This window comes from Artibeus jamaicensis, unplaced genomic scaffold (genome assembly GCF_021234435.1).
Source record: "Artibeus jamaicensis isolate MK-2021 breed Jamaican fruit bat unplaced genomic scaffold, CSHL_Jam_final scaffold_804, whole genome shotgun sequence".
Taxonomy (NCBI): domain Eukaryota; kingdom Metazoa; phylum Chordata; class Mammalia; order Chiroptera; family Phyllostomidae; genus Artibeus; species Artibeus jamaicensis.
The window spans coordinates 1,568,627-1,594,881 of NW_026522055.1; the positions used below are offsets into that span (position 1 = coordinate 1,568,627).

At 61.1% G+C, this 26,255-nt stretch overlaps 3 protein-coding genes and 1 pseudogene across 5 annotated transcripts in view; all 4 read right to left on the reverse strand.

The window, feature by feature from the left end:
* Positions 1-10,873: 10,873 nt before the first annotated feature.
* On the reverse strand, positions 10,874-14,861 carry JOSD2 (Josephin domain containing 2). Of its 2 annotated transcripts, none has more exons than XM_037149032.2 (5): positions 14,692-14,861; positions 13,934-14,093; positions 12,289-12,414; positions 11,225-11,419; positions 10,874-11,142 (listed from the first exon to the last, which is right to left on the reverse strand). In XM_037149032.2, the coding sequence occupies exons 1-5, from the start codon at positions 14,819-14,821 to the stop codon at positions 11,043-11,045; spliced, it is 711 nt and encodes a 236-aa protein (XP_037004927.1). In that variant the 5' UTR covers positions 14,822-14,861; the 3' UTR covers positions 10,874-11,042. The 2 variants fall into 2 exon arrangements, with proteins under 2 accessions (XP_037004927.1, XP_037004926.1); XM_037149031.2 differs by having other exon boundaries at positions 14,650-14,857.
* Positions 14,862-15,108: 247 nt separating this feature from the next.
* On the reverse strand, positions 15,109-17,237 carry ASPDH (aspartate dehydrogenase domain containing). Its single transcript, XM_037148977.2, is given in 9 exon segments — positions 15,109-15,312; positions 15,644-15,798; positions 15,875-15,954; positions 15,956-16,096; positions 16,174-16,323; positions 16,415-16,480; positions 16,482-16,500; positions 16,733-16,877; positions 17,116-17,237. Coding segments are annotated over 9 exon segments (855 nt in total). The 5' UTR covers positions 17,171-17,237; the 3' UTR covers positions 15,109-15,268.
* A 2,668-nt stretch (positions 17,238-19,905) lies between these two features.
* LRRC4B (leucine rich repeat containing 4B) overlaps positions 19,906-26,255 on the reverse strand; it is a 36,410-nt gene continuing 30,060 nt past the window's right edge. For both annotated transcript variants that reach the window (XM_053659738.1, XM_037149033.2), the window contains exon 3: positions 19,906-22,137. In XM_053659738.1, coding sequence (XP_053515713.1) covers positions 20,296-22,137 — 1,842 coding nt within the window. In that variant the 3' untranslated portion in view covers positions 19,906-20,295. The remainder of the gene's footprint in view (positions 22,138-26,255) is intronic.
* Positions 24,611-25,335, reverse strand: LOC119052042 (60S ribosomal protein L9-like; annotated as a pseudogene).

Below are 26,255 nucleotides of genomic sequence, written 5' to 3' on the forward strand. Positions count from 1 at the left end.
ACATAAGGCGTGAGTCCTCTGTGAAGTGGCCGGCCCCAAGCTGATCTCGCTGCCCCTGTCCTCTGGCCTGCAGGGTCCTTCGGGAAGCTGCATTGGTTTGTCCGCTGTGTGCGCATTTGCAGGCCAGACGGGGACATGCTGGGGGATGTTGTCCTTTCCTGTGTGGCCACATTGGTGGTTCCACACCCACCTCCAGCTCAGCCCCCCGCTGGTCTTCAGACCCAAATGCTGCCCCAGGAGGTGCCTCTGGGACCATGAGGACGTTCATGCCGCCGCCCGCCCAGTCTCAAGGCCTGTGGTGCAGCCTGCAGTCAGCAGTGCTGCTCTGCCCCTCCCGGCCTCCTCCCTTCCCCTCTGTCCCTGGGACCACAGCCCTGCCCTCATCACCCCCACTGGGACCGCCGGCCCGGCCTCCTCCTGTCTCCACCATTCCCTCTCCAGTCCACCCCCCTCACGGGGGCTTTCTGACGTCTGGGCCACTCTACTCCCCCCCAGCTCACAGCCCTCCTGAGGCTTCCCAGTGTCCTCAGGACAGAGTCCCAGTCCCTCAGACTGGCCTTGATGTGTATTCTGTGTTAATTACCTCTGTCCTCCCCAGCCTCGATTAAGGAGTCACTTAGATACTGCCAGGCAGGACTGCCCTGCCAGCAGTTCCCACCCCACCCGTCTCCCCACAGCCCCGCCCCCTCTTTCTGCCCCCACTGAGCTCAGACCGCCCCCTCCCCAGCCTCCTGACCTCAGGTCTCAGATGGGGCAGCACCTTCAAGGTGATTGCCCCTGCTCCCCAGTTTCCCGCCTCACCCCGTGGAGGCCCTTCTTTGCCCTACAAAATACCACCTGCCCCCCAGCGTTGGCGAAGCCGCCTTTCTGCCTGGGCCCTTCCCACTGGCATTCAGGTGACCCTAGCACAGAACTTCGTGACTGGCTTTGAAAATGCATAAAGCTAATTTTAGTATGTTTAAAAGCCTCCTTACTACCCTAAATTGTGCACTGTGGCGTGTGGCTTTTGGAAGCGATTCTGTGGGCGCCTTCATTTAACTCATCTGAGAGACTCCGCGGAGGGCGTCCCTTTAGCCGTCACTGGCTTCGGACCCACTTCCGGTCACAGAGGGATAGCGGCCTCATCACAAAGGCAGCACGTTCAGCGTGGCCCAGTTCTTGGAACTGGGCTCCCTTCCTTTGGTTCCCACCCGGTCCCATGTGCATTTCCATGGCAACACAGACTCTACCCAGAACAACTGGAAAATACATGAAGTCCAGAGGTGTGAATTGGCATCCAAGGAGCTTGCTGAGAATATGTATTGACTACGAGTTAAACATTTTATTTTTACAGGCTTTTGAAAATTCTCCCTCTCTCCTCCTTACCCACCAACACCAACGCCCCCGCCCCACCCCGAAATCCTGCATTCTAGTCACTGTCCATGTTTGGGGGGCCGGTCCCAGGTCTAATACAGCTGGGTTGCAGTTCCACCCTCTGCCGCTAGGTGGGGACGGAGGCTTCCATGCAGACCGTCAGGCCTCAAGCAGACCCAGGTGTCCCCCTCCGTGGAGAGAAGTGCCCTGCAGGGGGCGCGGCTGGTCCTTTGGGAAAGTCGGGTTCCCACGAAGCCTCTGTCTTAGCAGATGCTGTTCCTCAGGAACACTGGGTGTCTGTGTTCTCCGCCCTGTCCACTGCCGATGGGCTTCGTGCTGCCTGAGGAGAGGAGAAAGCAGAGGGCCGGGGAGAACGGAGCAGAAAGGAGCCATTTCTCTGCTCGCTGAGCTCGGACTCGGGGATCAGCAGAGTCCAGAGGGAGCTGGTTCTGGGCAACCCCAGGCCTGCCGCTTACCTGCTGTGTGGCTTTAGGCAACTCGCTCCCTGTCTCTGAGCTTCTTTGCTTCCTCCTTCCCGGGCCTGGGACAGCTCTCACTCCTCCAGGCAGGGTCCAGAGTCCAGGACAGACAGAAAAGAGAAAACATGGGCGTCACAACGGTCCTTCCACCCCAGGGCCTCTGGCCTGGCAGACCAGCTCCAGGCTTTCCCGCCTCCTGCCCCAAAGGCCTGTGAGGAGCCCTGGATGGGCTCCCGCCTCCGGCTCCGAACCTGGAAACCTCAGAACATTGAGGGCAGGGGAGGAAGGCAGAGAGAGAGAGTGAGGGGGCCTGGGTGGGGCGCAGGATGCAGAGTGAGGGGGGCTGGTGAGGGGAGAACCATGGGTGGGGGGAGAAAAGAGGTGACGGGTTCATGGAGGAGAAAAAGGAATTGGGATTGAAAGAAGGGAGGGGAGAGAGAGAGAGAAACTGGGGACAGGAGACGGTGTGAGTGGGAGAGAGAGTTAGAAAAGGAGAGATTCAGAGAGAAGAGAAATCCACGGAAGAGGGAGAGAGGAGAGAAAAGAGATGGAAGGGAGAAAGGGGGACAAGAACGTGCTGGAAAAGTAGGATGAGGGGAGAAGGAGGGGAAGGGGGTCACTCTGAGGAAGGGAGGTGAATGAGAGACCAGACAGCACCAAGGGAGGGCCTGAAGGTGGACAGGAGGAGGGAGAGTTCAGGCCAGAGGAGGGAGAGGAGGGAGGAGGAAGACAGGCTGTGAGACAGGAAGGGAAGGGGGAGGAGAGAGAGAAACAAGAGAGCAGGGCTGGAGGGCTGGGGGGAGGGGGGAGGGGTTAAAAGGTGAGTGACGACTGAAGGCGGCAGAGACCAGGCGAAGAAGAAAAGAAGAGGCCGGGAAACAGGACAGAAAAAGAAAAGAGGAGTGTGGAGAGAGAAGGGAAAAGGGAAGAGCCAGGAGCCGGATGAGGCAGAGAAAAAAACGAGGGGAGGGAAGAGGGCAGCTGAGAAAGGAGAGGAGAGGAGGAGGAGGGTGAGGAGGCTGAGGGAGCCGGAGCGGGGACAGGGAGAAGGGGGGAGGGTGTGGGCAGAGGAGAGGCCCCAGGGAGAGACACGGGTGCAGAGCAGAGCAAAGAGTGAGGAAGGTGCGGAGTGAGAGTGTGTAAGCAGGTGTGGGCGAGGGGCTGGAGAGAGGAGGAGAGGGGCGGGAGTTCGGGCGAGAGGGCGGCAGGGGCTGAGCGGAGAGAGCGCGGGCAGACACGCACCTGCACGCGAGCACCTCCGGAGGCCGGGAAGGGGGCGGCCCCGGCCGAGGACCCGGTGCAGGGGTGGAGGGGGAGGAGGCCAAGGGTGGAATCTGAGAGGCAGGGACAGTGTGAGCCAGGGAGGCAGGGGTGGGAGGCAGCCTGAGGCCAGGGCGGGCGGTGGTCTGCCGGAGTCCCGGCCCTGCCCGCTGCTCGCGCCTCTCTCATCTCCACTGCCTGGCAGCCACCCCTCAGGGGTTTTTTTTTGTGCGTGTGTGACCCAGGGAGAGAAAAATGGACAAGTGGGGAAAAGAGAGGCTGTACAGAGCCAAAGGTGTGGCAGAGCAAGGGGCTGGGTGAATAAAGTGGGAAGGGAAGGGGGGGCAGCAAGAGGGGAGACAGAGAAAGAGATGTTCAGAGATAGACAGAGGGACAGAGGGACAGAGAGAGACAGAGGAGGACAGAGAAGGAGGCCGAGAACGACCCAGAAGAGGGAAGGGAAGTTGAGCGTGCCCTTCCCAGTCAGGGGCACCGTCCCTTAGTCCCCTGGCTGCAGACCAAGGAATGGTACAGCTGCGGGGGCTGGGTGGGGGGCAAGCCGGTCATCGATGGTCCGGGACCCGGCAGGACATGGAGTGAGCTTCATTAACCATCACATCCACCACAGGACTGTCGGCTCGGAGGCGGGATGAGAGTGTCACCAGCCTGCAGAGCTGGCTGCCTGTCCTGTGGGTTATCTGGTGTCTGCCAGGGCCTCCCAGCTGTTGCAGCAGCAACAGGAGACAGGGGAGGGGTGGGGGTGGGCAGGGGTGACCGCCTGGAGGGGGGGGGGGGACAGAGAGTGACGGAGCCGCTCCGGGAAGACGGAGGGCGGGGAACCCGAGGGGGAGATGGCGGGTTATAGCCCTCGGGCCAGAGGTGGGGCCGAGAGGGACCCTGACATCGGAGGAAAGGGTGGGGAGTATAAAAATGGACGGAAAGAAGGTACAGGGGTGAGGACAGACTGGGAGGGACAGAGGAGACCCCCGTGGGGGAGGAGGGGATGGGCGGAGGGGCAGAGACAGGGACAGAGCGGACGTGACCGCTGCAGGCAGGAGGAGCGGGGAGGCGGCGTGAGGACCCCGGGGAGGGAAGGGAACTGGAGGCGACGGGGCCGGAGGAGGAGCGGGGTGCAGAGGGCGAACCTGGGCGCAGAGGCCCCCAGCCTTGGCGGGCTGGGGGAGGGAGGAGACGTTTCCAGAGGGGGGGGTGGAGGAAGGTGAGGCGGAGACGGGGACCCAGGTCCAGGAAGAGCAGCAGGGAGGCATGTGGGTGAAATAAAGAGGAATCAGCGGCCAGGCCTGGGGTGAAGGGCAGGTGGGAGGACTGAGGAAAACCTGTGTGTGTGTGTGTGTGTGGGAGGGGGGACAGACAGAGGGACGGTGCAGAGATGCTGTGATCCGGATGGGGGAGGGGCACCGGCTTGTAGAGAGAAGTGGAGGAGGTTAAGAAGATGTGAGCTGAGCCGGAGAGGGGAGCGGGTGCCTGGAGGGCGGCGGCTGTCAGAGAGCAGAGACCGGGTGACGAGGAGCAGAGCTGAGAAGGGGAAGGAGGGGGTGCAGAGAGAATGGGATTCGGAGAACGGGAGGGAGAGACCGTGAGGCAGAGAGGGAATCGGAGAGAAGCAGAGGCGAGGGAAGTTCAGAGGAAGAGAGCGCACGCCGCCCGCCAGGGAATGGGGGGGAAGGAGGGGGGCCGGGGCTCGCAGACGGAGAGACGGGCAGAGAGGTGGTGACAGTGAGCCGTGGCCGGACGGCCGAGTTCTCTTCCCCACCTGAGCCTCGGTTTCCACGTTGGCTCCCCAGCCGCGGGGAGAGGTAACCACTCGGGGCTGGCCGACCAGGGCAGCTTCGGGGCCCATCGGGGGGGCGCTGCTGCCTCCCAGGGTCTGTCCCAGCACCGTCCGTTTTCCTCCCTCTCACGGTCTCACTCAGCCCCCCTCTCCCTGCCCCCTCCCCGCTGGGGAGAGACTACTATTATTCACCACGAAGAAATCAGACCAGAGCCCCAATCTGCTGTCCCCGGCATGGCCCCCGCTCTGCTAGAGGACTCCCGAACCCCTCGGTCTGCAAGCTCAGAGCTTCCCACGCTGAGAAGGAAGGAAAGGGGGATGAGAGGAAGCCCGTGGGGCGGAAGTGGCGGGGGAGGCCAGAGGGCAAAGGGGAAGCGTCGGTGTGTGTAAATTACCAGCACACAGCTGGTGCTCAATTAGTGCCCTCCTCTCCTGGTGGAGAGCAGGATGAAACGGAGAGTGTGAGCAGGGGAGGCCATGCTTGCAAAGAGCCCAGCACACCGTAGGTGCTCAATAAATGCACCACCCCCTTCTTCAGGAGAGAAGGAACAAGTGAGAAATGAGGCAAAGAAACCGCCACGGAAGAAGAACAGAAGGAAGGAAAGTCTAGAGAGACGGGGCCGTGGGTCGAAATGGCTGGGCAAACAGCAGGTGCTCATTAAGTGTTAGCTCTTTTCCTAGAAGAAGAGAACAGGAAAGGGAGGGAGAGGAAAACTCTAGTAGAGAGAATGAATAGGAGGAGCTGTGAGGGAAGGAATCTATATAAAGCAGTGGGCACACAGTAGGCACTTAATAAGTGCCCATTCCCCTCCCTGGCAGTGAGCACAGAAGGGGCAGCCCAGAGGAGGAGGCAAGCAGAGAACAGAGCCCATGAGGCAGGCAGTGAGGGACAAACAACATGTAGGAGGGAGGGAGCCGCATACAGCAGGTGCTCAATCCATGCCTATTGCCTCCCCTGGGGATTGCCTGCTGGGCCCAGAGCAGCGGGAGAAGCCAGCTGAGAGAGAGCCAGGGAGAAGAGAGGAACTGTGGGAGAGAGTGTGTGGGGGGAGGTGGTGGGCACAGGAGGCGCTCAATAAATGCACACTGTCTTCCTGGGAGGAGAGAACAGGAAGCAAAGGAAGGCCCTGAGACGGGAGGGAGGAAAGGAGGGCGCGTGCAGAGGAGGCCACAGGTCTGTCCAGCAGAGGGGCCAGGTAACTGAGGAGTCAGGCAAAGGAAGGAGAGGCTGATCCTGGGGCACACAGAAGGCGCTCAATAAATGCCTGTGCTCTTCCCCAGAAGGGAACCCAGGGAACACAGTGAGGGAGAAAGAGGCAAGAGGAGAAATGGGGTGTTAACTGTCAAATACAGTAAGCGCTCTGTAATTGTCCTGTTTTCTTCTCCAAGTAAGAGCAGAGGGAGCAGAAAGAAGGGACAGGAGTCGGAGCTAAAGGAACAGGGGGAATTGACGGAGTAGGGGGAGTGTGAGAAAATTGGCTGGCACACAGTAGGTACGGAGGAGAGAGAAAGCACAGGCCACCGCATGGCATACCACTGGGGCTCTATAAATGAGGGTTCCATGCCTTGGAAGAGCAGAGACGCCAGGGAGAAAAGGGGAGAGAGCGGAGACGGGAAGGAAGAGGGTGTGAGGAAGGGACGGGCTGTGTGAACTGCCCGGCGCACAATAGGCACGCATCCTGTGTCCATTCCCTCCCCAGGGGTGGGGGGCAGAGAGTCAGAAAGGAGAGGAAGCCGAGAGGGAAGGAAAGAGTGCAGGCAGGAAGCGGAGAGGAAACGCACGCAGTAGGTGCTCCATAAATGCCCATTTCCTGCCCAGGGGAGGCCCGGCAGATCAGGAGGGAGGGGGAGGAAGCCGAGGGGAAGGGGCCGAGGTGCGGAGGCAGTGTGTGTGGGGACAGTGCCTGGCGGACGCTAGGAACTTGCTGGATGCCCATTTCCCCCCGAGGAAGGGGGCCGGGCGCTCGGCGGGGCAGAACCAGCAGCGGGCACCGGGAGGGGCAGGGGAGACCCGAGGGTGCCCGCAGAGGCCAGGAGGCATTTCCGGTACCTTCAGCAGGTGGACACTGGGAGCAGGTGAACGGACACTGGAAGGGAGGCCGGAGGAGGAGCAGGAGGCTGAGGGTGGAGGCCTCCCGGGGGCGGCCCCGCCCCCAGGCCCAGCCCACCCTCCCCCACCCGAGCTGCCCCGGGGCAGCCGGGACAAGGGCGCTTTGTCCCTGGCCTGGCACGGCCTGGCGGGAGGGTGGGGGTGGGCCACCACGGGGTGTCGGTCTCCGAGCCTCTCATCTCCCCGCCTCACTCTCTGTCCCGGCGTCCTGCTGTCCGTCCCACATCTGAGTCCCCCGTCCCGTCTTGCTCTCCGGGTCTCCCTCTACGTCTCTCCGTCTCTGTCCCCCGCCCCCCCCCCCCCGGTCTGCCTCTCAGCCTCGGTGTCTTGCCGTCTCCGGGAAGGAGGACCCCCAACGCAAGCCGTGGCCCCGGTTCCTGCCCAGCACCTGCCGGGGATCGGGGATCAGGGCGGGGGCGCTGAGCTCAGAGTCAGAGGAGTGGGGAAGGGAAGGAGGCACAGGAGCGAGAGAGGCGGGGACAGAAACAGCTTTATTCTGCACAAACCACCACAGAGGGGCCCCGCCGGGCGCATCGGGGAGCTGGAGGGAGGTGGGGTCAGGGGTCAGTGAGGGGGAAAGAGAGACAGAGAGAGAAGAGGGAAAGAAAAAAACAAAGAAATGAAGGAAGAAGAAGGAAGGAAAGTGATTGAGAAACCAAGAGAAACACAGACAGGAAGGAGAGAGAGGGCTGAGGAAGAGTTGGAGATGGGGAGGCAGGGTCAGAGAGAAGGGGGGAGAGAGAAAGGGCGAGAAAGAAATGGAAAGAGGGACAAGAAGAGAGAGACCCGGGGAGAAAGAGGCAAAGACTGTGAGAGGGAGGTAGACAGAGCCGGGAAAATGAGAGAGAGAGAGACTGAGAGTGAGTCAGGGCCGGAGCTGCTGCCTGGGGAAGTCGAGGAAGGACTCTCTCTCACCTGGGCTGGACCAGCCGATTTAAGGGGCGCCCCAGGGGCGGGGCTGTTCCCCTCACTGCCATATCTGGTCAACCTCCAGCTCCACAAGCTAAATCCGGCTTCAGCTGTCAGCACCACAGGGCAAGGGACAGCTGTCCCCCCCAACACCTGCTGTGACACAGCAGGGCCCCTCCTCCTCACCCCTCCTGCAACTGGGGTGGGTGCTGAGAGGCCCCTGCGGGTCTGGGCGAGGCACCCGCCATGGGCAGCCGGCACCCCCAGACCCCCACCAGCTTTGGGACCTGCGGGCTGGCTGCTCCGGGGCAAGGGACAGCCCGAGTTGCTCCCGAGTAAAGTTGGGGGCCCCAACAGGTGGGGTGCCTGTGCACCATAGGAGCAAACAGTAAATGCCCAATCGGTGCACTGGCTTCCTGCCCAGGAGGAGGGTGAGTGAGTGAGGGGGGCCGGCCAGCCTGGACCCTTCCCCTCCCCGAACCCCCCCTCCCTGGTTCCCCACTCGGACCATATTAGGGCACAGCTGCAAAGGCACCTGGGGAGGTCACTTGGGGCCCAGAATAGAAACACTCAGGAAGTCTCCGCCAGGCTGTCTGGGACCCGGTGGGACAGGCGACAGGCGCAGAGGGAGGAGGGGGCCCCCGGAGGGCCCAGGGAGACAGACACACAGAGACGGGCCAAGAGACAGAGAGAAACATCCAGAAAGTGAGACCTCTTAGGACACAAAGCAGGAGACAGGGGTTCCGAGACCCAGGCTGGGGTCAGGGGGCCAACTGGGTAGGCAGAGAGGGGAAGACCCTAGAAGGAAGTTGCCCGGCAGGGTGGGCTGGCTCAGAGTTGGGGTGTCTGGGACCCCAGCCCAGCCATTTTTTCCCTCCTGTGCTGGTTGGCTTCTACAAGTTGCCCTTCGACCTGTGGAAGTCGTGGGAACTGGCATCCTCTATGTCCCCATCCCTGCCTTGTGGCCAGTGGCCAGCGGCCAGCTTTCACCGGTGTGTGAGGCTGGTGTCTGCGCCCTGCCTGCTTTGGGGTGTCAGGGCCAAGCTGGGGCCCTGCCTGCCTCTCCCAGTCCCCCACCTCCTCATGGCCTCCCATTTCCGCCCAGCCCTAAAGGGGGGCCCTGCTTTTGCCCAGGCCCCTCTGTACCTGCTTCCTTCCCTGGGTTCACACACACCCATGCCTCCCAGGACAGGCCATGACCCCTGAAGTCTGACCCTTGTTTCTGGCCCTAGTCCTGCACCTGAAGTCACCCAGCTTGCCACGCCCCTTGCCCCCCACTGACACGGGTCCCCCTAAGCCACTGCTCTTCCCCCCATGTCTCAGCGTCGGACCCCTGGGCACCTTCTTCACTCCCTGTCCCCCTCAGCCCAGAGCCTGCCAGGCCCAGACCCATCCTTTCTGTCACCTCCTCTGTCCCCAGGGCCCTGGCTCAGGCCTCATCCTCTCCCATCGGGACCCTCAGCCTCCTCCAGGGCTTCCAGGCCGTCCATCTGCCCAGCACACCCAGAGGGTCTTTCTGCACCGAGGACTGACCTGCCCCCCACCCTAGCCCCAGCTCACCTTTGAAGGCCCCCCAGGTTCGGGCCTGGCCAGGACCCACCCTCAGCTCTGGTCCCCTCCTCAGACAACTGCTCATCGCCTCCCTCAGCGGTCCTTGTCTCAGCACTGTTTCTGAGTCTGGAAAGTGCCCCGCTGCCCCCGAGAGCCCCTCAGCCTTCCACAGCCAGCCTCCCCAGCCCTCCCACCTTCCTTGGCCCCTGAAGCACCCCAGACCCCCGGACAACGGGACAGGCAGTCCTCCTGTCCCCTTGAGTGTTCCTCCCTGCCTGGGAGCTGGGGTGCACAAGGGCCCGGATGCACAGGCCCAGCCCGGTGCTGGGGCTCAGGAGACAGCTGGGAAGCAGACAGAACAAGGGTCCTGCAGAAGGGGACAGCAGGCCCCCAGGGGGAGGACACAGACCAGGACGGGGCCTGATCAGGTGACCATGTGGAGGAGACACCTAATGGGAGCCTGCCCTTGCTCTGTTCAAAATTGCTGCTGCCCTGGGGACTGTCTTCCCCCTTTGTCACCTCTGCACTCTCCCCTCCTACCCTGCCCTTCTCCACACAGGCACACGCCTGCCCCAGGGCCTTGGCGCCAGCTGCGCTCTGGGCCTTGGGTGCTTTTCCTGCAGACCTGCCCGTGGCTCCCTCCTTCCCCTGCTTCTGGTCAGTGCTCAGTGGCACCTTCTCTGGGAGGCCCACGACCCTGAGTGACCCCGACCGGCCAGCAAGTCTCGGCTCCACGCGGCACACATCCAGTCAGCAGTGCTCAGGGGGGTCCCGCCAGGCCAGGGGCCTTCTGGGTCCGGGGGAGGCTGCGTCCCTGCCTGCTGTGGCCCTCCGTCCCTGGCCCCTTCTGTCTGCACAGCGCCACCTTGTGGCCCCTCTCGGACCTTGCTTCCCTCTTCACAGCTGCCGCCCCTCTCCTGCCTCCCCCTGCACTTCTCCAGACCCTCATGATTCTCCCCGGAACGGAGGAGCCTGTCTCCCTGTCTGAAGGTCGGCTGCCAGCAACCTCAGTGCCCAGTTCCCCCACCCTGCCAGGTGACCAAATGCATTCCCAGTTCCCCGGATTAGGACCAGGCCGTCTTTGGGGACCAGTACTGCAACCGATGGAGGATGGAGTCCAATCAAGACCAGAAATAAACCCTTGCTTCCTGCCTGTACCAATCCCACCGAACCTTCCAGAGGGCACCTATCTGTGGGCTCTTACTCTGCCCCTCCCCCCACCGGGACAGGGGCCTCACGAGGGCAGAGGGGAAACTGAGGCCAAAGGGGAGTGTGGCCCACAGGAGGCCGCAAAGGTGGGAGGCAGCAGAGAGCCAGCGCTGGGGCTCCTGGCGGGGCCCGCCCGGGCGACCAGCGTCGTGGAGAAACAGGGGTCACTGCGAGAAAGGGGCCCCAAGGCAGACGCCGGCCAGGCCAGGCTGGAGCTAAAGAGCAGCTTTACTGAGGCAGCAGCGCGCCGGGGGGGCAGGGCGGGGCCGGGCTCCGCGAGGCAGCGAGGTGAGGTCCGGCCCTTTCTTGCGCAGGAGCTGGGCGTGGACTCGCAGCACCGCGCGCTGGGCCGGCAGCTGTGGTTCCGTCCTCGGCGGGGTCAGTGCGTCTGTAGCCAGCAGCCCTTTTCCTCCACCTCCTTGGTCACCACCAGCAGCACCTGGCACAGGTCCTGAGCCAGGGCAGCCTCCAGGAAAGTCCTGGGTGGGGAAACGGGGAGGCTGAGGCCCAGGCGGCCTGGCTGTCAGCTCTTGGGGTGAGGGGCCAGTCGTCTCCCCTCACCTGACGCCATTCTCATCGCCCAGGGCCTCGGGCGCCCGCAGCTTGGAGTCCAGGTTGTAGTAGACGCCGTCCACCTGGCGCAGGGCCACCCAGTGCCGCCGGCGCAGCGGCAGGGACAGCAGCCCCAGGGACACGGGCGAGGGCAGGTTCAGGATCAGCCCCAGCACCTGGGGCAGGGCCAGCTGGGACAGGGGCCTGTGCGGGCGGGGCAGGACCGCGTGGTCAGGGCGCAGGGTCGCTGAGCGCGTGTGGCTGGCGGAGCAGCAGGGCCGCGGAGCTACCCAAGGGTTCACCTCAACCCACCCACCCACCCACCCAACACGGGGGCTCCTTCCTCACCCATCCACCCATTACCCGCCCACCCATTGAAACCTCCCAGCCAACCATCCGCTTCCCATCCACTGTTCATTCCACTACTGCCCACCCACCCACGCCCCCAACCACAGTCCACCCCACTGTCCACCCACTCTTCACACGCCTGCCACTGATCTGTCCACTCTCCACCCCCCACCCACAGCTCCCCCGCGCAGTCTGACAACCGTCCACCATCCTACCGCCCACCGTCCCAAAGCCGTTCACCCACTGATGGAACCGGCCACTGTCCAGCCAGCTGCCGACCCCCCAACTTACCCACCGCCCACTTGAGCCTCTTCCAGTCTTTACCCGACCACCCCCCGTCCACCCAACCACCTGTCTGCTGGCCACTGCCTGTCCACGAACTACCCACCTTTCATCCACTCGGCCGCTCACTCACCCACCGGTTCCTACAGCCCACCACCCAGCTGCCACCCACTCGACCCGTCCGGCCACTGTTCACTATACGGTTAGTCATAGCGATCCCGTGAACCCACCTGTCACCTACATATCGACAATCTAGGCACCCCACGTATCCCTCTGCCCCCCCACCCCCTCTGCCTGCCAGCCACCACTCACCGTGCAGACCCTCCCTCCCTCCCCGAGACCCACCCATCCCCCTCCTGCCCGCTTGGCCCCACCCCAGCCAGCATTGCCCTTGGCCCAGCGTGCCACGCCCAGCAAGCAGGTCTCTGTGCTTGGGGCCCCACCTCCTTCGGTCCCACCACACAGCGGCCAGGCCCAGCCCCTGCAGGGCGGCCATGATCACGTTGACGTCATAATTGCCAGTGCCCAGGAGGCTGCGATGGGGGTTCAGCCGGCAGTCTGGGGCCAACCTGGATGGAGGGGTGTTGGGGGGGGGTGGTCAGAGCCTGAGTTGGGGCCCCTAAAAAGGCCTCCGCTGCCCAAGCGTGAGCGTCCCAGGGTCTGGGAGTTGCTCGGCCTTTGAACTTTCCCCTCTGCTCAACCCCCAGGCCCCATTCCTCCTGCCCACCCCTCCCCCACTCTCTGGGTCCTCTCCTCCGGCCACATCTCCCCTCCCAGGCCTCGCCCTCCTCCACCTGGACCCTGACCCAGCCTCCAGTCTCTTCTCTGCAGGCCAGCAGGGCCTCGGGTTCTTTCTGCAACTGGTGGTGGCCCTGCCCCTCCCCTGGTCCCAGCCTCCCGGGTGCCTGTCACCTCAGGAGAGTCCCAGCCCCTCAGCCTTCAGGATCCCACATGGTCAGGTCCCTGTGGCCTTCCTGGCCTCAGTCCTCTTCCCAGCCACCTGTTCCCAACCACATCTTTCATGCTCCTGCCCCCAGCCTTGCCTCTAGCTTTCCCCTAGCCCAGCAGGGCCCCCCAGCCACCACTTGTCTCTCTGGTGACAACAGCATCTTTGTTTTCCCCCCCTGGGCACTTGGTGGGCAGGGCAGGGGAGGGGTTGGAGAGGGAAAAGCTTGTATTATTTTCCTGTGTATCTGTTTTCCTGGCCACCCTCAGGGCAGGGCTCCCATGGGACTCTGGGTCTCCAGCGTGGGCTTGGTGTGAAAGAGTCGCTTGCCCCCTTTCCTGAATGACAGAGGAGATGCACCAGCCCCCTAACCATCAGCCTGAGGGGCTGGGACTCAGCCTGAGGATGCTGGGGGGCCCTGGGAGGGCTGTCAGCAAGCGGTCACAGGGTCCCCGGTGGATGCTCATGTCGGAATCTGACTGGAACGGAGAGACTGGAGGCCGAGGGGAGGGCCCAGAGAACAATGGGGCCTGAGCTGGGGCCAGGGGTGTGTTTGTGTGTGAGCAGATAAGGCAGAGAGATAAGAAGAGCTGGAAATCTTGCATAGTGAGGAGCAGCAGTATGGGCTGCCAAAAGGAGGAAGCACACCAGGCAGAAAGAAGCGGCCATGCAAAGGTCCAGAGGCATCGTAGTGGGGCTCCTTCACTCCTGGAGAACAATGTGGTTTGAGGGGAGCAGCGAGATACGAAGCTGCAGAGGCAGGTGGGGAGCAGAGCACACAGGGCCTTGTACATCAGGCTTCTGGCCGTGGGACTTCTCCCAGGCATGCCGGGGAGCCAGCGGAGGGCTGTGGTCCGGGGAGGGGCAGAGGCAGTGCTGGGGTGCACGCAGAATGGATTGGAGGTGAGGAGGAAGCTGGGAGGCCAGAGGGGCAGTGGGTGCCAGGATCCAGAGAAGAACAGGTGAGGTAGAGATGAAGGCCCAGAGAAGAGGAGGTGAGGCCCGAGTCCCAGGGTCCAGCCCAGACAGGTGATGTGGCAGCAGAAAGCCCCTGGGCTCTGCCCCGCTGCTTCGCTAAGACCCCGGTGGGTGGTTGCGCCTGCGAGCCCTGCTTCTGCAGGTCCGCGGTGGACGATGGTCACCTCTTGCAGATCTCATCGGCCGCCTCCTGGCTAAACAGCCGCTGCTGCAGGACGTTGTTGAGGGCGTGGATGGCGCACAGCTCCAGGCGCTGCCGCTCGTGGTACACGGAGGGTGGGCCCGCCTGCGCTCCCGGGCCCTGGGACATGCCGCCCTCCGCTCCTGCTTGGGAGGTGCGGGAGAAGGCGCTCAGGGGACCGGGATCTGGAGGCCCAAACTGTCAGCGGGCTCTGGGGCACTGCCGTTGAGGCGGAGGGCTGGGTGCAACCTAAGGGGCCGCTTAGCCCCTGACTCTGCTCCCCAGGCACTCTTCTGGCAACAGGGAAACTCCATCCCCCGTTCCTAGGAAAGACTCCTTTTTCTGCTCATCTAGCAACAGAGGACCACCCCCAACACGTCCCTAAGTGAAAGGGTCCTATGGTTGTCCCTTCCCAGGAGAGGAACTCCCCCTCCCCCTGTCCATAGGTAACGGGCTCCCTCTCAGGCTACCTAGCAACAGAGAAACCCCCCACCCCACTAGGTAACAGGTCTCTCTTCTGGTTACTTAGCAACAGAGGAATCTTCCTCCTCCTGTCTCTAGGTGACAGGGTCTCTTTTGGTCGCCTAGCAACAGACGACTCCCCTCCCCTGTCACCAAACAACTGGGTTTTCTCTTCCTGTCACCTGGCAACAGGGCCCCTTCCCCGGACACAAAGTAACAGCCCTTTCCCCAACGCACCCGAACTGCCGCGCTCGCTCGTTGCCAAGCAACTCCCCTCACCCCTCCTGCCTCTCTGCTCCCCGGAACCAGGGGCTCCCGCATCCCCCTGGGCGGCGGCTCTGGGCTCCGGGTGCGGGGTGGAAAGGTCGGCGCTGACTGGGCAGGCGGGACGGACTACAGCTCCCGGCATCCACAGCGTGGCGGACTACGACTCCCGGCAGCCCTCGCGAGGACCCTGGCACAGCTTCGAACTCTGGGCGGCATGGCGCCCGGAAGTCCGCTAACTGCCCGGAGAGCGCGGAAGGGCAACTTCCGTCACTCTCTGCGGTGAATCGCTAGTGTGCCCTGTAGAAACTTCCGCCTCCTCCCACCACGACATTCATCGCGATAGCTTCCGCGAGCTTTGCTCCACCCCCCTGCTGTGGCGAGTAGCACAGTGCGCGCTACAGCGTGACGTCACAGAAGGGAACTAGGGATTAGAGATACCAAGCTTTGCAGTGAGAAGATCCTCCAATCTTTACTGAGACTGGAGGGAGGTCCGGGGAGACTGAGTCCTGGGAAGCAGCAGGACAGTGGCGGTGGGGGGCTGGTAAAGGACAGGAGTATGTCCTCTGGCGGTGGGGGGCCGAGAGACTTCTCAGCAGAGGTGGATTCCAGGCCTGGAAGGGAGCTGGCAGCATCCTGCAGGGGAGATACGGGGAAGGAAAGGCTGAGACCAAGAAAGAGAGACAGACACCCGGAGGAAGGAACAGACCCAGGTCGCGGTGGAGGAAGGCCTAGAGAGAGGCACTGAGACCCAGAGTGGACAGAGATCTGGGGAATGGCCAGAGATAGGGAGAGAGAGACAAAGATTCAAAGTCATGACGTAGAGGGTTAAGGAGATTCAGAAAGTTAAACCAGCAGAGACCAAATCAGAACTGCAGAACCAGAGCCGGAGACGCAGGCTCTGCAGAGCACAGAGCCCGTGGCTTGGGGGCCGGGGCCACTAACACCTGGGAGGGCCCAGCCCTACTCAGTAGGCTGCGCCAGAAGGCATTGACGGTGGCAGAGCCGGTGACTGCGCCTGGCTTGGCCAGGTTCTCTCTGTGGGTGTGCACAGCAAAGCCTCGTCCTGTGGGGCCTGGGGGTCTGCTCAGCTCCACGTCCACCACGTGCATGTCCGTGAGACTGGGCCAAGCAGGGTGGTCAGTCTGGCTGCCCTGGCCCTGGCCCTGGCCCAACCCCCTGGCTCAGCTTAGCTCACCTGAGATCGGCCACAAGCACCCCGATCACACGGTCGAAGCCCAGGCTGGGGGCAGCCAGGGCAGCGGCTGCCATGGTGTTAAGAGTCGCGAGGAGCAAAGGGGCAGAGCCCGCGGACAGGACCTTCATAGAGCACTGTATGAGGCCTGGTGAGGTGCGCAGCAGCCAGGGGGCCCTCGAGCCGCAAGCCGTCTGGGTGTGTGGCCATAGTGACATGGAGGCTCTGGAAGTGAGAGCCAGAGGGGGACTGGGGCTCCCACAGGGCCTCTCTGGTTCCCAGGAAGTCTAGCAGGCCCTCACCTGGAGGCCCCCGGCTGCGTCCAATCTGCTGATGTCCTCAGTGCCCCACAGGGCTCCCCGGGCCACAAACACAGCATGGTCCCAGCGGTTGCAGGCCTCCAGGAGCTGCTGCTCTGTGGCCTGGTCAGCCAGGGCTGAGGGGGACCCTACCTGGTGTGGGTGAAGGCGGGAGGGGCAGAGGTCAGGGGACTGATCCCACTTTGGGGTGGGGTGGGGCCAAGGAGGAAGGGGCAGGGCTCACCAGGAGATTGGCATAGTGCAGAATCTGTGCTCCAGATTCGTGGATTATTTTGGGATGGGCTACTTTTTACCACAAGGTCAGGGTGCCTGGGAGAGAGGAGAGATGGGGAGGGCCTGGGAGAGGTATTAGGCCTCTCCTCCCCAGATTTCCACAGTTTGTAGAGGCCTGTAACCCTTCACTCTGGCCTCGGAGGGGAAATGGGATGGATGGGCTTGTCCCATTTCACACTTGGGGAAACCGACGCCCAGAGAGGTTAAGGGGCTTGCCTGAGATAACACAGCCGCCAAGGGAGGCCAGAGCAGCAGCAAGGCCACTGACCTCTCCCCAAGGGCATCTAGGTTCTGGAGCTGCAGGGACTGGGGCACTGTCCCCACCATTCGTCCAGGGTCACAACTCCAGACAAAAACAAGTTCCAGGCCCAGTTCTGGCCCCTGAGTCAGCAGGTGGGAGACTAGGGACTGTCCTGGGGAGAGGGAAAGGGACTGAGAGGAGAGGGCTCAGAAATCCGGAGAGAAGGGGACAAAGACCCAGAGGGAGGGACGGAGCCCCGTGCGGTGCGCACTGGAAGCTGCTCAGGCAGACACCGCCCACTGGGGCACAGACAGGGCCCCAGACGGGAGGTGTGTTTGTGGTGGACACAGGGCCTTTGGTGGTGTCAGGAAGGGGCCTGGGTACGAGGGCCCAGACAGTCAGGGACTCACCGAGGCGGCCGTAGCCCACCACCCCCACCCTCCTCGGCTCCCTGTTCAGGGCCATGTCCTTGAACCTGGTGGTCTGTGGTCTGGCTCTGAGCTCGGTCAGCTGCTGGCTGCCCGCCCCCTGACACACGAGGCCCGGGCAGCCACTGATCTTTGGACGTTGACCCTTGAGCCTCTCCCAAGCCTGCCCCCTTTCCCACAGTGGCCCAGGGGTGAGGGGGCCAGTTTGCTGGATGGGGGCGGGGTGAGAAACCTGGGGGCGGCGGAGATGATGTTTTGGGGTCCCAGGGGCCCTGCGTGGCCCCCACTGTATGGGCCAATTCCTTCCCTGCATCATACCCTCCTCTCTTCTTGCCGATGTGGAAAATTTTCTCTGCAGTCCCCCGCCCTCCTTTCTGGCCAGCCAGGTTGTCATGGTAACTGCATCCTGCTTGGGGTGGGGGTTGAGGGTTGGGAGCAGGGAGAGGAGATGGTGACAGGGACTCTGGGCTCTCAGTCTGTCCCCTTGCTTCTGCGTTTCTAATCCCCACCCTTTCGGCCACTGCCCTGGTCTTGGCGGCGTGTTTCTTGCCAGCATCCCTCCCTTTGGGTCTCAGTGTCCTTCTCTGGTCTGTGTCCTGCTCCACCTCTGTCTGTCTGTCTCCCTGGACCTCCAGCCTTCCACCCCCTGCCCCCACCTCTGCTGGGCTTGCTGCCATCCTGTCCCTCCCCAGGCCAGGCCCCGAAGGAGACCTGGTCTGGTCATTCCCGGTGTCCCCACAAGGCGGCGGGAGCTGGAGTTCAGCTCCTCACAGCACCTGTCCAGAACCTCGCTCAGTTCACCTTGACTTCCCACCTTTCATCTTCCTCTTCCCAGCCGCCATGCCACTGCCACCTCCATACTGTCCCTCCCCCTCCCCACCCCACGGAGAAGCCTGGGAGGCCTGAGGAGGCTGAGTGCCCCCCCCAAAACGAGCCCCAGCCAGCCCGCCTCATGGGTGCCTGGCATCGGAAATGGAGGAGGCTGCGGCAGTGCCCGCTCCCTGCCCCCAGCTGCCACCTGGTACCCGCTGCAGTGTTGCCATGGCAACCAGGATGGCTCTGAAAGAGATGAGGGAGAAAGAGAGCATGAAAGAGGGAGCGAGGGGGAGTCCCAACTCGACAGGCAGCAGAGCAGGCAGATACGGCCTGAGACCCCAGCCATGGCGGCGGCGGCTGCCCCTGAGGATGAGGGAAGAATTTGCTCTAAGAGCTGCAGGTGGGGGAGAGAGAAGATGCTTCAGGGTGGGGACATCAGGGCTTTCTGTGCACCCCCACGTCTGTCCCCAACTCCGCGGGGGCCTGGGTGTCCCCCGCAGCACCCACGAGTGCTGTGGGGGGGGCCAGGGTGGGCCGAGGTGAGGGTAGAAATGGGGCTGAGACCCAGCCCGCTTTGCTGGCCCGGCTCTGCATGTCCGAGGCCTCACGCTGAGCGGTCCCACTGCCTCCATCAGCCTCTGCCTGTCCAGGCCTCACCAATGGCGGACCTGGTGGGCTCAGCCCTCTGGAGGCCGAAACACGTGCACCTTGGCCTGGGGGGGTGGCCACCAGCAGCTGACCTCTGGCTTTTGTCCCATTGGCTGGCTCCTGTTGCTCCAGTGGGCGGCTCTCTGCCCTGGGCCACAGCGTAGCACCCTTTCTCTCCCCAGGCCTGGACCCCATCTCTCCCGCTGCCTCGGCGTTTACAAGACAAAGTGCAGCCCTCTCCCTCACTGCTGCCCCAGGCCCCAGCTGCCGCTACAGCGCCTGGCACTGCACCCCTCCCCTCCCCTCCAGTGTGCCCCGGGGCAGTGTCTTAAATGGGTTTGCAGTGGACACGGTCACTCCCTGTTCTGGCTCTAGAAGGGGTTGAGCCCTGTCCCCAGCAGGACCTGTTGACGTCCCTCCAGGACCTGGGGGCGTGACCTCATTTGGATGCAGTCTTTACAGGCGATCAAGGATGCTGGAGTAGGAAGGTCTCTCACCCACGGGCCCGAGTCCTAAAAAGGGGGACTTGGGACGCAGACAGGCACGCTCAGGGGGAAGATGATGTGGAGAACGCCAGGGGGAGGTCTGGGTGACCAGAACTGGAAGACGTTGAAAGGCTCCTGCCCTACAGGTTCCAGACGGCGCCAGGCCCTGCCCCCCCGCCACCCCCCCAGCCCCTGCCCCTCATCTGGGACTCCTGGATGCTGACCTTCGAGGCACCACAGGCCCGCTCTCCTGGGCCGCCCAGAGTCTGTGACTTTGCCAGGACAGCCCCAGAACACTAATACGGCCCCGTCCGTTTCTGCTGAGAAGTGAGGGTGGGAAGAGGCCCTCAGGACCTGCCTCAGAGGGGCTGCAGGGGGACTCAGTACCGGTGCTGGGTGCTGAGCCCCTCCAGGGCCTCCAAGGTCGGGCGTGACGGGTCTCGACACCCCGGCAGGGCCTGTGTCAGCCTCTCATTTTGTACCACATTCACTTCGTTTTCTCTCTCTCCCATGCTTTCATGACCAAAAGAAAATATTTTTTTACTTTTTCCGTGTTTTTTTTTTAAAGTAATTACAGAGCAGGTAGTCGTTGACGCAAACCTCCCTTCAGTATCAAAAGAGTCTGTGGGGCGGGTGGGGGCTGGGGCGGGGGTGGGGGCCGGCGGGGGCTGCCCCGCCCCCAGCCGAGGGGCCCAGGGGTTGGAGTGGGCTCAGGAGGGGGCAGGGACAGGGCATCTGGAGGCGCTGACAACCACGCATCTGTCTCATCAGTTTAGAGGGTGGATGGGTGGGGGGGGGGGGGCAGGCGTCGAACTGCAAAAAATGAACTGTAAAAGGAGGGCCGTTGGGGGTGAGGGGAAAGGACGCCCCTCAAAAAACCTCCTCTCTCCCCTGGAAGGTGGAGGACTAGGGCGGTCGGTCGGTCGGTGGAGAGAGCCAGGAGGGAAAGCCGGGAGTAGTGGGGGGATTGGTTCTGGACCCTTCTGAATCCTGCATCCCCTCTGGTCACCGGGGATGGGGGCGAGGCCGGAACCAGGGGCCTTCACACCCGGGGCCCCACCCTGTTGTCGGTGGCTGGGCCAGCTGCCCTGGGGTCCAGACAGGCTCGGGGCCCGCCTTCCCCGACCTTCCCCAGGCCGTCAGAGGGGCCTGGGGCTGCGGAGAGGGTGCCAGTCTGGTCGGAGCCCAGTCCCCCGCCCAGCAGGTGGCGGTGTCAGATCTGCGTCTCTTGCACGTTCTCCTTGGAGCCGCTCTTGAAGAGCAGAGGTTCGTGGATGGAGTTGAGGCCCGGCGGGCCCTTGCCCCCGCAGCCCCCGCCGCCGGGGTTGCTGCTGTAGTGCGCCTTGAAGGCGGCCGCCACGTAGTGGTGGTGATTGAGGTGGTCGCGCTCCAGGGCGGGCAGGGCCAGGTGGCTGTCCCCGCCGACGCCGCCCGCGCCGGCCACCGCCGCAGCGGCGGCCACCGACACCGCCGATGCGGCGGGCAGCTCATCTTCCACGTTGATGATCTCCACGGTGCGCGTGGGCCCGTGGTGTTTGTGGAGCTGGTGCTGCTTGCGCAGCTTGTAGAAGGCCACGAGCATCACGGCGGCCATGAACGTGATGGCCACGAAGCAGCCGATGATGATCTTGGTGGTCTTCATGACGTCGTCCAGGTCCTTGAGGGCGTTCTCCGTCACGTCCGTGATGGGCACCGTGAACGCCTTCTCCGTGGGCCGCGAGGAGCGCGGGGCGGGCGCCGTGGTGGACGACGAGGCCGGGCCAGCCGCATCCCCGGGCCGGCCCCCGCCCCAGACGCCGTCCGTCGTGGGCCCCGGGGGCTCCTTCTCCGTCCCCCGCGTCTGCAGGACCTCCTCTCCGGGCTGCGTCTCCAGTGTCTCCACGGTCACCGTGGTGAAGTAGGTGTAGCCGCCGCTGCCGCCCCCTCCGCCGCCGCCCCCGGGGCCGCCCCCACCTCCCGCTGCACCACCGGCCGCCACGGGGTCCACGGCCGAGACGTTGAGCGTGGCCGAGGCGGTGGTGTTGCCGGCCGAGTTCGTCACCATGCACGTGTACTGGCCCGTGTCCTGCACCGTGACGTTGGTGAAGTTGAGCGTCCCATCGTGCAGGACGGAGATGCGCACGCGGTAGGAGCCGTGCGTCATGAGGGTGCCGTTGGGCGTCAGCCAGTTGACCGAGGTCATGGAGGTGCCCGTGCGGCACTTGAGCTCTGCGGCCATGCCCTCGGTGACGTTGAGGTCCGTGGGCGGCTCCACGATGACCGGCGCGTAGCAGGTGAAGTGCGACTGGTCCAGCTCGCCGATGTAGCGCCCCTTGAGGCCGGCGGGCGCGTGGCAGCGCGCGCAGCACGTCGTGTTGCTGGGCACCGTCTCCTTGAGCCACCAGCTGAGCCAGAGCACGTCACAGTTGCAGTGCCAAGGGTTGTGGTTGAGGTGCACGCGCTCGAGGCGGTGCAGGGGCGTGAAGAGGTCGTGGGGCAGCGACATCAGGTTGTTGTGGGACAGGTTGAGCTCCTCCAGCGACTTGAGGTCGTCGAAGGCGTTGCGCTCGATGGTGGCCACCTGAGCGTGCATGAGCCACAGCTTGCGCAGGCTGGTGAGGCCCTGGAAGGAGCCCGGGCGGATCAGGTCCAGCCGGTTGCCCGACAGCTCCAGCTCCTCCAGGCGCACCAGGGCCGTCAGGTTGGGGATGTCCTTGAGGTTGCACATGCCCAAGTTGAGGTAGCGCAGGTTCACCAGGCCCTCAAAGGCCGCCTCCGAGATGTACTCCAGCCGCTTGAGCTCGCCCAGGTCGAGGCGCCGCAGCGAGGGCACGCGGTTGAAGGCGTAGGAGGGGATGCTCTCTATGGGGTTGTTGCGCAGCCAGAGCTCCCGCAGCTTGGACAGGTACTCGAAGGCCTGCGTGGGCACCGTCGTCAGCCGGTTGTCGAACAGCTCCAGCGTGTTCAGGCTGGGCAGCCCGTTGAAGGCGCCCACCTCGATCTTGCGCACCAGGTTCTTGCTCAGCTGCAGGATCTCCAGGTGCCGCAGGTGCTTGAAGGTGTCCGTCCGGATCACCTGCGGTGGGGGAGGGGAGACACCCATCAGCGACACTCGTAACAATGCTAACGAGCACCCAGTTGCCACGGGGTGGAGTGGCGAGCTCTCCAATTCTGCAGGCGGGAGAGTATGGCCGGAAGACCATTTTGGAAAAACAAATGGGTTGTTTGTTTGTTGTTGTTTTTTAAATTGGTTTTCAGAGAGAGAAAGGGGGAGACAGGGAAACACCGATTCATTGTTCCCCTAATTGATGCGTTCATTGGTTGATTCTTGTTTGTGGCCTGAGCTGAGATCGAACCGAACCCATAACCTTGGCCTATCAGGAGGATACGCGAACCAACTGATCTACTCGGCTGGGCCTGTTTCTTTGAAAGTTAAGTATAGAGCTACTCAGCGACCCAGCCTTTACACTTTTGAGATCCTTCCCCAGAGAAATGGGAGAGGCCCATTCAAGTGCTTGGAGTGGGCGCTCACAGCCTCAGTGTTCGTTGTAGCCTAAACCGGAAGATGCCCAAATGTCCCTGAGGGGGGGCAGGACACACTCTCTGTGTCCCTACAGTGACTGCGGTTCAGCGCGTAAAGAAACCGAGGGTCGCCCTGGCTGGTGTAGCTCAGTGGATTGAGCGCAGGCCTGCGAACCAGACAATCGCGGTTTGAATCCCAGTCAGGGCACAGACAGGGGTTGCAGGCTGGTTCCCTGCAGGCCAGTTCCCAGCAGGGGACGCACAAAAGGCAACCATACATTGATGTTTCTCTCCCTCTCTCCTTCCCTTCCCCTCTAAAGATAAATAAATAAAATTTAAAAAAAAATAATTTAAAGAAACCGAGGGTCTAGAGGCCTGATATCTAGGATGAATTTCACCGACATCGTGTTGAGGGCGAGAAGGCAGATGCCTGGGCACGCATGCGCGCTGGGGTCCCATTCATTCCGCTCTGCGCAGGTGCAAAGCGGTGTCTCTGAGCGTGTGTGTGTGTGTGTGTGTGTGTGTGTGTGTGTGTGTAGGGGGCAACAGGCTGGGAAGGGGCACCAGGGAGCTTCCAGGGGTGATAGAAATGTTCCAAATTGGGGCGGTGCCTCCATGCGTGAATGCAACTGCCCAAACCCCCCAGGCTGTACACATAAGACGGAGGCATTTTATGCGTAAATTACACCTCAATAAAGAGATTAATCAGCAGCCAACATGCGTTGGGCACGGCTTTAGTTGCCAAATCCTGTTCTAAAGGCTCTATGGGCAACCACCGATTTAATCGGCCAAACCACCCTATGGGATCCGTGTTCTTTTCCGACACCTGCAGCTCAAAGCCATGAGCTCAGAAAACCAGACGTTTCATAATAACTTTGGCACCACATCCCCGTTTGGTGGCAAAACCCGACCAGAACTCATGTGGGCTATTCAAGCCTTTCATCAATCCCACTCACGTGACTGTTCAAACCCTCCTCTCTAGAAAGGTCCCCACATTTTGTAAGGGCTATACTAAGATTTACTGTGGTGCTGTAAAAAAAACCACATCTGGCCCTGAGGGGTTCACATGAGCAGTTATGAGTTATCCCTATCCAAGTGGGAGGGCACAGAGAAGGGCGGTGACTTGCCCAAGGTCACGCAGGAAGCAGGCAGTCGACCTGGGATTGGACCGAGGCTGTTGGGCTCCTGAATCCTGGCTCTTAAACCCTGAACGTGGCCTCCACCTCTCAGGGTTGACACTGGGATAGGCCCAAGAGGTAGGATCTACCAGATTTTCTTCACTGATCACCGTGCTGTGTATGCCGAGGCACAGAAGTCCAGGTAGCTCAGCTGGTTTGAGCGCTGTCCTGATACACCAAGGTTGTGGGTTCGATCCCCGGTAAGGGGACATATTACAATCAACTAATCACTTTGGCTGCTGTGGCTCAGTGAGTTGAGTGCCAGTCTGTGAACTGAAAGGTCACCGGTTCAATTCCCATTCAGGGCACATTCCTGGGTTGTGGGCCAGGTCCCCAGTAGGGGGCGCTTGAGAGGCAACCACGCATTGGTGTTTTTCTCCCTCTCTCTGTAAAATCAATAAAATAAAAAGGTAAGAGAAAATACTATACTTTTTCGAAAAGGTGGAAATGGAGAGTGCCCCAGAGCATACTGTGCGGTGGTGACTTTGTAAAACTTAAAAAGGAGGCTGAACCAAAGATGTCTGAGCATGTGCAGCAGGAAGCCTGGGAGGAAGCAGTCTGCGCTCTGCTCACAGTGAACTCTACCTGTTGGGGATTAAGGGTAATTTTTATTCTTTCTTTTCCTAAGATTCTATTTATTTATTTTTAGAGGGGAAGGGAGGGAGAAAGAAAGGGAGAGAAACATCAGTGTGTGGTTGCCTCTCTCATGCCCCCTACTGGGGACCTGGCCCACAACCTAGGCATGTGCCCTGACGGGGAATCGAACTGGCAATGCTTTGGTGTGCATTCCGTGCTCAATACACTGAGCTACACCAGCCAGGGCATTTTTATTCTTTTTTTTCCCCAAAATCAATACACAGCTTTTATTTCATCTTTGTACTCCCTACACAAACAAATGTAAGGAATATTACAAGTAACTGTGAGGAATCATTCGGCATCTTGCTGTTGCTATAGCTGGACAACTTAGATCTTATTCATCAGGCTGCTGAACTGTTCCTTTTTCAGAAACATAGATACCATCCAAAAACTTCCTGATATCCTTGTTTTTAACTGTTGTGGCTTGCTGAATTAAAGCAGCTGAATTTGATACAAGTTCAATGTCATTTCCTTCCAGAATCAACTCATCTTTCGGGGCCTGAGATACTGAACAAGCAACACCTGACCTCATCGGAACCCTGCGGATATATTTTTTGCCCAAGAAATTTCTGATTTCAACAAAAGAACCATTCTCCTAAATAACAACGTTGATGGGGAAGTGAGCACAGACCTCATCTCGTAACGGGAGCTCAGTGTAACACCCTTGATCATGTTCTGTACGTGACTGCAGATTGTGCGCACAGTGGCCCGCTCCTTTGTATTTCCCCACCATTTGTCAACCCGGAGCCTCTCTTTTTCTTCCCAAGAAGACTGAGTTCTACGTTGATGTCGTTGAAGTCCCTTCGCAGGGTGCCTCTGGGGCCCTTCACAATAACTGTGCGCCCCTTCAGAGTGATGTCGACATTCTCGGGGATGTCGACAGTCTGATTGCTGAGAATGGTCTTCATCCTCGCAGTAGAAGTGGCAAAGAGAGGGCGTCTTTCCTTTATTCTTTATTTTTTAATTCAGTGGACAAAAAGCACTTTTATAAGAAGTAGCAAAACACTTTTTAAAAATGTTTTAAAAAACAAGACCACACCTGAGAGGCACCGAGCCTGCAGGGATGACGGTGTCTGGGACAATCCCGGCCATAAAACAGTAACAGGCACTATTTATGCCAGTGCGACGTAACAGAAATGTGACGTAACAGAAATGTGACGTAACGGAAATGTGACGTAACGGAAATGCGACGTAAATTAGTCAGTGAATTTAAAAAATAATTAATTAAAATAATGTTATGGTATTACTACCCCACCAGCCACCCCCCTCAGCCAACCCCTCCATCCTTGTCCATGACCATGAGTCACGCATCACGTTCTTTGGTCAGTCCCTTCCCCACCTTTCATCCTGTTGCCCCTCCCCTCTGACAGCTGTCAGTCTGCTCCTTGTGTCCATGCTTCTCTTTCTGTTTCCTTTGTTAGTGGATTGTGTTCATTAGATTCCTGTGCGACCGTGTGCTATTTGTCTTTTACCAACTGGCTTATTTCACTGAGCATAATTCTCTCCAGGTCCGTCTGTGCTTTATGAAGAGGTAGGATTTCCTTCTTTTTTACTGCTGCATAGTATTCCATTGTGTAGATATACCATCGCTTTTCTATGCGCTCATCTGCTGCTGGGCACTCGGGCTGTTTCCAACTCTTGGCTATTGCAAATAGCCCTGCTGTGAACACAGGGGCGCACACATCCTTTCTGATTGGTGTTTCGGGATTCTTAGGCTGTATTCCCAGAAGCGGGATGGCTGAGTCAAATGGCTGTTCCGTTTTAACTTTTTGAAAAGGTTTTATTTATTTATTTTTAGAGAGAGGGGAAGGAAGAAAGAGAGAGGGGGAGAGAAACATCCATGTGTGAGAGAGGCATC